Here is a 13029-nt window from a genome sequence, read left to right on the forward strand (position 1 = left end):
ACTTATATTCAAATTAGTGTGAATGTCTTATGCAGCTGAAATAATCATCACAAAGACACAGCTTGTTTGGATCCCGTAGGAAATCTGGGCTACAGAAGCAGGATTACCCTCAGAGTAGACTAGCCTAGTGCTACTAACACCAATGGATACACACTGCTGATTTGCTCATCTCTGCAGCATAAGCTGAGATTCAAAGTCCTGCATGATAAAAGCAATAGGCATTTATTAAAAGTGCTCTTTCTGTCTCATTTCAGAATTGGAGTACAAAGAAATCTCTGACAGAGCTTGGAAAACCTGTAAATGCTTTAGGCAGAAACCTGATAAAGAGGAAAATAAAACTGCCCTAACCAAAACTTGCTGAAATTGAACTTACTTAACATCAAAGGTCTACTATGTAATGCTCAAAATTAACACAGAAAAGCTGAGCAGACCCACTTGTCTTAAAATGGTGTTTGAGCTTTTTTCTTTGTTTTCCAGGAATGCCCCAGCAGCCTGATCCCCCCAGCAGGCTGGCCCAGGAGAGGCAGCCCAACTATCAGGGAAGGTACAAGGTCACTTCTTGCTCACAGCAAGAGCCAGGAAAAACCTACCTAGAGAATTATCTACCTGGTGCAGAAAGGTGGTTGGAAGAGTATCCTGTCACTGCAAAATTAAGGTGAACTATGATAAAAGCTGCGAGGAACTAGCAGGTATAAGGCAGTAGAAGAAGCTGGGGCCTGACCAGGCAGGATTTAGGACTGCTTTCAGGCCTGATACCTTCTCCTCCTCTCCTCCCTTTGTAAATCAAGGTTCACATTCCCCTGGGGACTGACAACATAATCTGGAACATCATTCCTCTACATACCTTGGCTGTCTGGTCAGTATTGCATAGCATATAAAACTCAGAGTATGAAATGGATCTGCAGTCTGATTCTGATGGTCTGCTTGCTGATGATGAAAGAAAAGCCACTCTCAGTAATCTCAATTTATTTTGGACATTTTTAATTCTTTTATTTTTGCTCTATTGGGTGAAAATTTGATGCAGAACTCTACTACTTTTAAATGTCTGAGACTCTCCTTTAGAAACAGTAGATTTTTGTGCTTCTCATGCTGATCTCATCTCTAGCATGCAATGGGCTTTTTTTTCCGCTATTGTCCACCCCTATCAGACTGCTTCTCACTCCTAATTCTATTAAAGTTTTATAATGAAGTTAACAGTGTGCTCTACAGGCAAAGGGAGAATGACCTATTGATTCTGTAGAGATCTAACCACTTCACCTGGGCAAAAGAGCTAAATCCTAATGCTCCTGTATTATAACATGAATAAGACAAAAAGCAAAACCTCTGTACCTTTCTGAAAAGCACAGCACATTCCAGGGTTGCAGTCATGTTGATTCTCACAAATGGTGCCGTTCTCTCCTTTTGAAGTGGATTTCCTGCACTCACCCCAAACGCAAAGCTGGTCTCCACAGCATTCAACATCCCGTGAGCAGTGCTTGCAAACGGAAAAAGCACATGACAGAACTGTCACTAGCACTAATTGCATATAGCAACGGATGGCTAAACACAGAATTAGACCCTGGTCCTGAAGACAACTGCATATATGTGCTTTAAATACATACATGTCATATTCCCACTGTTTAAACAGAACTGCTTAGATTCTCAGCTTCAAGCATACATAGAACTATTTGCCAGACACAAACCTCCCCAGAAGAGTAACAGCACTCCTTCCATACTACTATACTTTCAATCTTACAAAGCCTGAATTCTTATCTTAGCGTTTACATCAAAATTGATCAGCAGCCAGATATCTGACAGTGTAACATGGATTTCAGGGTGGCCTTTTGCAATCAAGAAAAAAAAAAAAGAAACATTATCAATGGAAAACGTTACTGATTTTTTTCTATTGTTAAATACATTCAGGAATTTACAACTTGTTCAGAAGGATTGCTTTTAAAGAGCAAAGCAAAAAAGTCTTACTGAAGTCCAATTTTTTAGTTGTAATAAGAACCAGACCTTGTTTGTAACCAAGAATCTTTGAAAAAAATCTCTTTGAATAAAAGTTCTTTGCAAATCAGAAATGCAAGTCTCTAGCTAAAGATAGCTTGTATGACAACTGCCCCAGTGCTTCAACTATACACGCCTAATAAATCAACCTAATAAAAGTGGTGTGTCACTCTTTCTTTTTTTAGGTACTTTGATAAACATCTTAAAGATTCCTAGTAGGTCAGCATTTTAACAGCTTTTTTCTGTCTGCGTAAAGCCCTGTCTGGGCAGCCATACAAAATCAGAATTTCTTTTCCAGTGGATCTCACAGGAAGTGCTTAACACAGGGCAAGAAGTAGGACTATGCTAGCACTATTAAGACCTGATAATTAAAAAGAAAGATGTTTTTTAATTGTGGGGGTTCTAGGTCAGGGAATTGATCGCACCATCTTCAGTCTAAGCTCACTTTAAAACAGGAGTGTAGCCAGACCCAATTTTTACTTTCTTTATTCTACAAATGTTCTACTGAGGACTGCAAAGAAGGGGGGGGGGGCAGTTAGGTCATTATAATCTTGATTTTTAATTATTCCATGTTAACATGAAAAATTATCAGTTTAATATTTTTGAAAATATGAATAATAAGGTTTCTTAATAACACTTGAGCATATATTTGGGACTTGTGTTTAAACAAGCATTCAATCCACTGAAGTCAACAGAGCTCCCTGAAGTTATCAAGATAAGTTATTTAAATCATTTCAGGAACAGCCTGTTTTGGTTTTAGTTTATAATAATCCTATTGATTACATGACTTTACGCAAGGTTTGCTTGCTTGTAGACTTAACTGTCTGCAAATGTTTTAAGGAATGAATTTGTTTCACAAGAGGCCATCAGCAGAACCTAGAGGAAAAGGGACAGTCAGATAAAAGGCCTTTTTTGACAGACTGCTCTTAAACTGGATTTTCACCACAGAAAAAGCCTGAATGTCTAACCATAATCTAACCACAGCTACTACCCAGAACGTTTACCTTTTAGCTCAAAAGACAGGAATTTACTGCTTCCTGAGGTTCAGATCCAAATAATGTAAATGATCCATGTAAGATGATCACTTACAGTAACAATTGCACTACAGCATTGTACAAGTTGTCAGTGAAGGCAAGAATGCAGGCCACTGCAATTCTCTTTGTGAATCAGGAGCTGGAAATGACCAACTGTCAGCTGAGCCTACGGAGCTGGCACAGTATTTCCTTTTTGCCCATTCCACTGGCAACTTACAATGCGTTAGCTTATGCTGTCCTTAGGCCACCTAACAAGTCACGCTTGAGTCAGGAGGAGTGGAGTGCAGGTTTTAAAGAGTATAAGAACAGAAACCTTAAAACTTAGTTAACAGGCAGAAAAAAAACAACCCAAGAAACTCTACACACCCATTTTTGAACCTCATGCAGAACGTTCTGCGTCGTGTTTTCTATCAATTTTGACTTGCGGACATTAGCAACAATAACTTACACCCTGAGTTTCTGGAGACCACATACAAGCACATCTCATTCAGGACTTACTGTACGCTGGGTTTTACAGAGCTGACACTTGTATTCAAAGGTGGAGAACTGGCAATATTTCCCTGTTTCACAGTCTTCATCAATGATACACTCCTGAAGAAAAGGATAAAAGTGTAATTTGCCACTGTGTGACAGAAATCCATACCTCTTCTTGAAATACCAGAAGGTCTTGGTTGATTATATTTCTTATTTGGGAACCAAGGAAAAAAGCTTGCTTCAGCTCTTCATACCACAGTTCTGTAACAGAACAGTGCTATCTCCCTGGCATATCTAAATATTGTGGCCTCAAAGTGTTAGGTGGCTTCACTTCTTGTATAAGTATTATAATATCAGCAACCTCAAGAAAATAAATTATCTTATTCTGCAGGTTTTTTGGGTGGGTTTTCTTGGGGGGGGGGGGGGGGGGGGGCTGAAGACATTTGTATTAAATTTGTTCTTGTATTCCAGTACAATTGCAATTCATTACTTGTTGGCTGTTTTTTCAGATGGGGGGCAAGACCAAAGGGAAGAGGCTACACTACAGCAGCTGCAGCAGCCAAGAGTAGCTTTACACTCTGTGGGACACCCTTCTGCAACAGCTTTCTTGATCCCAGGCCAGGTAGCTTTATGCTGTCCTCCCTCCCCTTCCCCAGCAACATTAGTGCTGACCTCAGAAACTCCACAGCATGGTTAGCTCCCGTAAGCCAGCAAGGACAGTCCTATGGGAGAAGAGAATTGTGGTTCCTTTTCCTTGTAACTGCTCCTCTGCTCCCCTTTGCAAGGGCCAGACAAATTCTTCTTGAAAGCATCTTTGTAGTGCCTGAGCATTTTTGTCAGCAACAGCTTCTCCTCTGAAAAATGCAGTGCTGCTTTCCACAGGACTGGTAATGTTAAACATTGCTGGCACTTTATGGCAACAGCAGCACTACCTTAAAGCTGGTACTTCTGGGAAGCAGTAATCATACACCATCTGATTTCCTTTTCTGGGTTGATGGTGTGCCTCCCATGTACCTATCACTACAGCCCATCACCTGCAAGCTCACAGCTGCAAATGTCTAAATACCTACACATGTAAATTTTAAATCCTTACTTTAATTTAATTTGAATATTGCAAAATATGCAGGAGCAGATTCTTGGCTGACATTATTCCTCTGGCTGTCAATGGAGTTAATTTACATTTAGTAATCTTCTAGCCTGTCGAAGAACATGATTTCCACATTGCATGTCTTTGAAATGCACATAACAAACTCGGTGTTTCCTCTCACTTTGTTTGCTGCAGCAGTGCTCGGCAGACAGGTCTGAATACTAATTTAAGATTGACAAATACTGAAGAGCCACATATATCCTAGGGAAAAAAAAGCCGCACAGTTCCCTAATGCATCAGCCTTTGCTACCCAGCTAAGACACTAGAGTAGGCCTCAAGCTAGCAAGGTGCTTGAGCATGTTTAGCTTTTCAAACCTGGAATCATTTCATGGCCGTAACAAAAATGTTCATGTGAGCGGGACACCTGAGTTCCCATCTGAATCACAAACTCAGACTGATGCTTCTTCACTCAGAGGCTCTACCAAGCACTGTGGTAGAGATGGCTCACCCCTCATTCATGCTGCACAGGGTGAACGTACAAACTGGTCAGAAATTCTTCCCAAAATACCACTCTGCAGGTATGGCAGGGATGATGAACGCTAATACAGAGAGTAAGTGTGTATGTTTGTGTACCCCTGAAGGGTCTGGTTCACAGGGAGGGGGTGTTTTCTCTTTCCATCTAATGGTTACCTCTTAAAAATTGAGTGATTAACCCTGTTCTCCAGAATGTGTTTTCTCCAGGCTTCAAATAATCTAGTCAACAGAAGAATAACTCATGGCACCTTTCTGTGTCGCTTGTACTCCATCATTGGTTTGTACCATCATAAGGTTGATGCTATCTTTTTGCTATTAGTCAATTAAAAAAAAAATAAAAAAGAAAAAGGAATTATACAAAAATCCCTGAATTCTGTGAAGAAACTAGTTGACTGCTCTTTGGCAGATATTAATCTCACTTGCTGGAGTAGATCAACTGTCATCTGTGCAACCTTTATTGAAAGTTTCCACTAAGTGTTTAATTTTCTATTTCTGCTTTTTTAGATCACGTCTCCCCAAACTGCTGACTTCTTTCACCCCATCCCAGTTGGTTGTGTTTCATCTGGGATGAAAATTAGCTCAGCAAGAAGTTTAAGTAAGTGAAGTTCTTAAATTACTATAATCACTGAAAGAGGAAAAAATTACACTGTAAAACAGCTATACTGTCTTCAGATCAACTATACTGTCAGCTGACAGTATATATACTATAGATACATATATATACACATGCATATATATACTATACATACAGTATACATACTATACTGACAGCTATACTGTCTTCAGATCAAACCTGATGGGAGCTTCTTGTCCTGTGTGAGACAAGGCTGCTCCGCGTGAAGAGGACTGCCTTGTCTGAGTTACCCATTTTGGCCATTGGAGATGTTTTCAAACAGTTTGATTACCCAGAACATAGAACAGAAGCCAAACATAGTCTAGGGCCTGATTCTTTTCAAGTCAATGACATGATATTCAGGTTATATGTTTATACTTAAGAAGCACTCATTTCAGCTGTTTTAAGACATCAGTATTACCTGGTCTAAGCTGTTATAAATTATCATAATGTTTTTGCAGCTTCATTATTCCAGAACAGTGTGTGTTCTGCTTGTTTGCTTTTGTGTTGCTACATAATCAGGTGGGGCAAAATCCAAATGTTATATAGTATGTTTGAGGTTTTGTGGTTCCAAGTTAGAAGTTAGCCACTTCTCTTCAGCAGCCATGCTCTTCCTGGCCAATTTTCTGTCTGTAGCTTTGTCAGCTTCTTTTATGAATCCCTCTGTATAAACCATACTCAGAATAAACTATACTGTTTCATTCCTGTTCCATCCACTTTCAGGCAAACAGCCAGGTCTCAGTGTAGTCAGTTTTTCCAACTGTCCCTTTCCACAGAGGAGTAATCTTGCCATAATCATTTTTAAGCTCATGGAATAACTCTCTAGTTCTAAACCCACCTAACACCAAAGTTGCAATTCTCCAGTCACTGCTTTCTCTTGCACTAATGAGGCCCCCGCCAAAAACCCTTCTTTCCCCTCTTACTGAATTGTGTCTCACCAGTTCAGACTTCCAGTTTTATGAGGGTTTTCAGTTGGGGAAAAAAATCCCTTCACAGTTTTCTTTCCTGGCATGGAAAAAGCTTGCTTTCATATGCTCTCTGTAAAATTTTGTGCCACACTCCAAACCAACTTCCTTCACCCAGGTATTATAATCCATCATCAGTGCAGAACTCAGTAATGTTTATATATGCAGATGTGTAACTGTTTATCTTTTTTTCTCTTTTATTTTTTTCCCTTAATCAGGCTACAGAACTTTTCTAATCAGACATGAACACTTGCTGGACAAGGAGCAAACCTAAACATCATCGTCATCAGCTGCAATGCATTCTGAACAATCTGTTTTCTTCTGGAATTCTGCAAAGTAAGTAATTTCTCAGAATATTTTGTCTTTGCAAGAGCAACACTGAGGAGAGAGGGTGCTGGCTTCGGACATGCAGCAGAGTATACAAGTTGAGCAGATAGCTTAAAGACAGCATTAGCTACATTTTTAATGACTGTACATCTCTCTGAAATCCATTACGACGTTATACCAGTTAATTTAACATAGCAGCAAAGGAGTATGCTGTTTGAAAAGTGCTAAAGAATAATGCACTGTGAAAACAGGATTGTCTATTTATTCATGGATATACTAGGACTCATAAACAGAAGCCAGAATGGAGAAGAGCATGCTATGTACCTGTAAGTACATACTCAGCATCCTGTGGGCTCTCATTATAATATTGTACTCTACAACGAATATCCTGCAACACCTGAAAGTAATTTGGGGGGTTAGGATCTGTTCCAAAACCAACAGGAAAAAAAAACCCAACACAACAAAACACTGAAACTTGCAGAAAATTTTCCCTGTATTTTAAGACCCTAAAACAACTGCTGCTGAAAGAAACTTCAATTTTCTTGTCTTTCGCAGATTATGCCAAGCTATCGTTTGCTCTCCTAAAGAATGGTTAGTCTCTACACTTGAGAATAAAAAAAAAAAAAAAAAAAGTGACTGATAGTGAAAGTGAAGTATGGTAGTACCATGACTACCAGAAAACTGAAACTGATGCCTGCGTGCAAGGTGGTGCAGGAGTGTAGAGGTCAGAACTGGTGTAACAGGTTTTGATAAGAGTACTTTCCTTCTGACTGAATGTTTACATAGACATGGCAAGGCACAGGAGAAAAAAGCTTGCTTCGACAATCTTCACGCTGCCGCCAGTAGCAAGCCTGTGGCTGAGAAGGTGCTATGGCCTGTTCTGGCAGACTGTACTTGACTGGTGGAGTGTAGCCAGCTGCAGTGTGGACCACATTATCCTCTGCCCATATAATACACTAAGGATAAAGAGGCAGAAGCAAAGAACTTCTCAGTTCAAGTTATGAAAGCAAAACTACAAGGCCAGAGTTAACCTACCTTCACATAGAAAGCCACTTCATTTGCAGGGTTCATCAGCTTTCTGTACCTCACTATGGTAATATTTTTAATACTGTTTTGCTGGTGATAAGTACGTACTGAAATGATGCTCATTTTGCTTTGCTCTTCTTCCCCTTATTTCCTAATTAACACCCTAAGTGTAGACTCGAAAATATGCTCAAGTCTATTCTGATACTGACTTCAAAATGGGATCATTGATTTTAAATTCAAAGTTGACATTTGATTTGTTTATTCCCTCTCCCCACTCACACTCACCATACCTCTCACTTTCTCAAAAAGTCCTTCTTCAAAGATAACTTTAAACAAAACTCTCTCTTCACTATTCATATCTTCAGCCAATATTTGTCAGGGACAGGCAAATGACTGTCTGGAATGAGCTTTCCTTCCCTTCTGGGCTCTTTACACTTTAGCTTAGAACCCAAGAAAGCAGAGGAAGGCAGTGTTGATGATTTTATGTACTACTTTTCAGTGGCGATTAATACATCTATCAAAGCCAGACACTGAACACTAAGGGAGCGGGGGGGAGCATATGGAACAGAAAATGTCACAATGGGTAAGGGGCAGCTGTAGTGGAAAAACTCAGTAGCAGTTGCCTGCCAAGGGCACTGACTGCTCTGACATGAGAACAGTAGGTGGGATTCAAATAGGAGAACCACTTTCCCCCTCCCTGTGTAAGCTGTATGGCCCAGTTTGCTGGCTTATTCTGATCCAGTTGCAGTTTGTGACTACAAACCTTCTGAAACTGCCTAGCAGCTGAAGGAGAGGCAGGCTTTTTTTTTTTTTTTGCCTTGGCACTGTCTGTACAGCTGTAAGCCAAAACAGCCATTCCAAAGTGCTCATTCCTAACCCTCCATGGATTTCAAGTTCACAAGCCATAAAGTATGGAGGCAAAATTCACTGATTTCAGAGAGGTAAGGAAATTTTGTCAGCAGGTACACAACATAGGAAGCAAATGCTACAAAAGCAGCTGGTGAAACAATTAGAAAATGATTCTTAGTAACAACCTTGGAAACACATGGGGTCACCTCTCACAGTCTACTGGGACAACTATGCTTCAAAAGCTTCTCTGAACAAAAAGCCCCTTTACATGTTTCTTAAAAGCTCCTGATATAAAGAAATTTCCTTTTCAAAAACCTGTAACTCAAGTACAACTCAATGGTAACCTCCATAAATGGTAGCTACAGATCCGTGCCCAATAGTTCCAGAGCTCGCCCAACTGTATCTGTGAGACAATGACAATTTCAGCCACAGCTGAAGTGCTCTAGCAGAGCCACTTGTTCACACTAAACTGACATTTCTTAGCAATTAGCACTTCTAAGAGTTAATATTTACTTCTGTGTTTACATATCCTCTTCTAGGTTTTGTTTTAATTTCTACAAATCATTTCACCTAGGTCTGGTCTCCATTACTGCAGCAGATGGCAAAAACTGCTGAGTAGCAAGGAAAAAAAAGCACAAAAACTGTTTTATATCCTACATGTACTACATGTATTAGAAAAATGGCAGAATTACATAGAATGAAATATTGGTTTATGGAAATTACTACCATAGTTTGAATTGCAGTAGTGTTCCAGTTCCTAATCTCTTAGTTGTCTAGACAGGGCACATAATGCATTTGTCTTTAATAAGATATGAATTAATTTGCCTTGAAATACCTCAAAACCTCTATAATACTTTCCAGCAGAGCAAACCTCTTACTGCAGTCCTGCCAACTACATAGCACTCATAAAAATAAGGACTACTGTTAAAAGAAGACATACCAAAAAGAGCAGACATGTGAGTTGCAAACTATGGTATTAGTCACATCCCAGTGCTATGTGGGAAAGTCAGCTATTTGTCTGGCTGTTCAACAGGAATGTGACTTCTGAGCTCAAAACTAATAAGTAAGAAAATACAAGTGACTCCCTCAGTTTTGTCTTGAACTTCTCCATAGAACTAATCTCACCCATTTCCTTTTCCCCCGTCAAGAAAACAGAAACATTTTAATTGGAAAAACTTCACTCTGGCTCTCCACATGATGCAATACGGATGAATGCAAAGTATGTCTGCATGACATAACCAAAGATGGCTCAAAGGCACTCGAGCTTGGCTTCAGGTACCAAAAGCAACATAGCTACATTAGCCTTAATATGCTGTCAAAAAGCCTGGGGAATTAACTGAGGCAGGTTCTAGTCACTCACACTGCCTGCCACCAAAGCTAGTGTAAGAAGTCCCCCTCTTTCTAGACCATCTGCTTATTCTCACCACAAATACAGTGATCCCCTCGCTGATAAGACCCTTACGCAATTAATGGTCCAGGCCAAAAAAGAAATAAATAAAATGTCATATTAGCCACAGCTTCAAGGGACTGAGACTTCAGTGAAGAAAAAACTACACAGAAAAGAAAAAATAAAAGATTCCTGACAAATGCCTCAGGATGAGAAAAATTATACCTAGATGCTCTATCAGATCATATTCTGTTCATGCATGGTCAAAATCTCTGTATGTCAGGTAGTAATTTCACGGCAGGTCACTCTGCAGAAGCAGTCACTTTATTTTCTTCCCTCACCCCCACTTTCTCTCAGTAAGCAATATAATAATTTGATCCTGGCAAGACTATAGCCTCTGCAAATGCTCCTGGGTAGGAAACACTGTGCAAAATACTTATTTCAGTCCATTTTGCAATGGTATCAGAGGAGAAACACTAAAATAACTGTTCAAATTTGGGAGAAAAACCCCACAAATTATCATCTGACAGGTAATTAATTTAGTCTAGAAACTACGAGCTATCCAACTAATATGGGAGCAAAGGTCTGTGTATATATATCTATACATGCATACATACATATATGTATATAGGGCTACACATTGCAGTGACTGTCTGCAATAGCAGAAGTCTCATCTCATCCCACACATTTGCCCTAGAGCAGGCAGGACAGGTTATGACATGAAATTTCTTCTCTTTTCTCCTGTTTGTCAGGTGTACTGTAGGCAGAACAGGATGGTAGAAATTCTGACAACGAAATCTTCCCTTAGGCCTTCTGAAAACCTGGTGCCATGTTATACACTCAGTCCATTGCTTTTTAAATACACACAGACTCTATAATCTTCTATATCCATAATTAGACAGAGAAGGAATATTCTAAAGTTAGACAATCTGAGACCCCAAACCAATAGCCATGTGCTCCATGATTAATTGTTCCATGTTAAGAAAAGCTTTTTCACATAGTATGAGATTACCAAATGAGATCAAAATACTGATGCATGTTTATAAATGAAGATTTTCTAATGGTTTTGCAATTAATTTTGTCTTAATAGAGAAATGCATCTATCTGTGGATCTATTAATTGAAGAACAACAATTCTTCGACCTTTGATAACCAGATGTGTCTAAAACCTTGTGGTCTAAAAGATCTTGGTTTTTATTCTAAATACCTTGAGATACAGTTACAGAAACACTGTAAAACTGTGCTACAAAGCTCTAAAGTGCCATTATTTCTAAGTAGTCAGTAATCATATAAAGATACAACTTTCATGTAATGGCCTGCCCAGGGGGTGAATTTTAAGGCAGGCGGCTCTTCTTTCTGCAATTGGCAGCTACAAAGTTTCCATGATTCACTACCAAACTATGTAAATTTTGAAAATTTATAAAAACAAAACAACACAGAGGAGTAGCTGTACACAGCAAGGATGTAAAACAGCTGTCCAAAACCAGCTGAAAACAAGATTTCTGTACTTAATAGCTTCTTGCTAACCTTAATCACTAAATTAACAGTAGTACACTAAGACACGTACCTGTGCCCAATCCCTCACAGAACTTATTTCAAACCCTGATTCTTATGTGCTTTGTTCTTATATCATATACTGGTTTGGTACTTTACAGTTTCAACAGACTTATTTACTGTGTTTAAGGTGTCAGCCAAAGATAATAATACTAGAACAGAAATACATGGGTAAGAATTCACCTACAATGGATTTTGCCTATAGCAGAGTTGACAGTGTGGGAGACTTGTTACTGTAGAGGAAAGGGAATAATTTATTTTCCACGAGCTGTAGATGGAAGAAGAAGGGGTTTAAATTACAGCAATAGAGACTTTAGAGTGAGCATAAGAAAAACATTGGAATAAATTGTCTCCAGCACTTGGGGATTCTGAGAACACATGAGATGAATGTCTGCCCAGAGATCGAGTAGGCATCTGGGTGGTAGATGTTGCCTTTTTGCAAGATGTTGCCTTCCAGACCTCCTCTTTGGGGCATTTGTTGGGATTAAAATAGAGCCTTTTTTCCCCCCTTAATTTAATTCTCTGTCTGAAATCATGCGTCTAGAGGATATCAACAACACGAGATGGTGACTATTCATGAATATTAATTCCGTTCCCTAAACAAACTCCAATGAAGAAGAAATTATAGAGGGTCTTCAGCATACTCTTTATGTCCTTCCAAAAAGAACATATGAATGCGAATGTATTACAGATTCTATCTTGTATAAAGTCCAAGACAAACACCTACTAGGGGACCAAAACTTTCCCTTGCTGATGGCTGTGAAATACACTGGACACAGAAAGACGAGTAAGGTTCCCCTTTGCCTGACACCATGATGTCAGCCTCTCTACATGCCTTAAAATGCTTCTTCCTCCCCCTGGGATGAGTGGACTTTCTAAGAGAACAAGTTTGAGGGATTCCTCATGTGATACAAATTCACAGAACAGGCTCTGAGTAATTTCCAGACAGAATAACAACAAATCCGAAACTCCCACCCCACCCTGTATCTCTTTTTACCAATTATGCAATATTATGATGTATTACTAATTGGAAGGGAGAAGTGGCATCGTTATTAAGGTAAAAATCAAGAGACAGGTAGAAAAGTTGGAAGGGGCTTCCCTCTATAAGCTGCCATGGTGAACAACCACAATTTGACAGCTAATGCATTCACTGGTGCAGTATCCCTCAGTGCTAGCTATCAGAGTGACTCAGTC

The 13029-nt window shown here is 39.5% G+C and overlaps 1 protein-coding gene across 1 annotated transcript in view; it reads right to left on the minus strand.

Moving 5' to 3' along the window:
* DKK3 (dickkopf WNT signaling pathway inhibitor 3) overlaps window positions 1-13029 on the minus strand; it is a 32725-nt gene that overhangs the window by 3079 nt on the left and 16617 nt on the right. Inside the window, exons 4-5 of the mRNA XM_074842460.1 lie at window positions 3519-3611; window positions 1330-1474 (exon numbers count right to left, since the gene is read on the minus strand). Coding sequence (XP_074698561.1) covers window positions 1330-1474; window positions 3519-3611 — 238 coding nt within the window. The remainder of the gene's footprint in view (window positions 1-1329; window positions 1475-3518; window positions 3612-13029) is intronic.

This window comes from Strix aluco, chromosome 16 (genome assembly GCF_031877795.1).
Source record: "Strix aluco isolate bStrAlu1 chromosome 16, bStrAlu1.hap1, whole genome shotgun sequence".
NCBI lineage: Eukaryota > Metazoa > Chordata > Aves > Strigiformes > Strigidae > Strix > Strix aluco.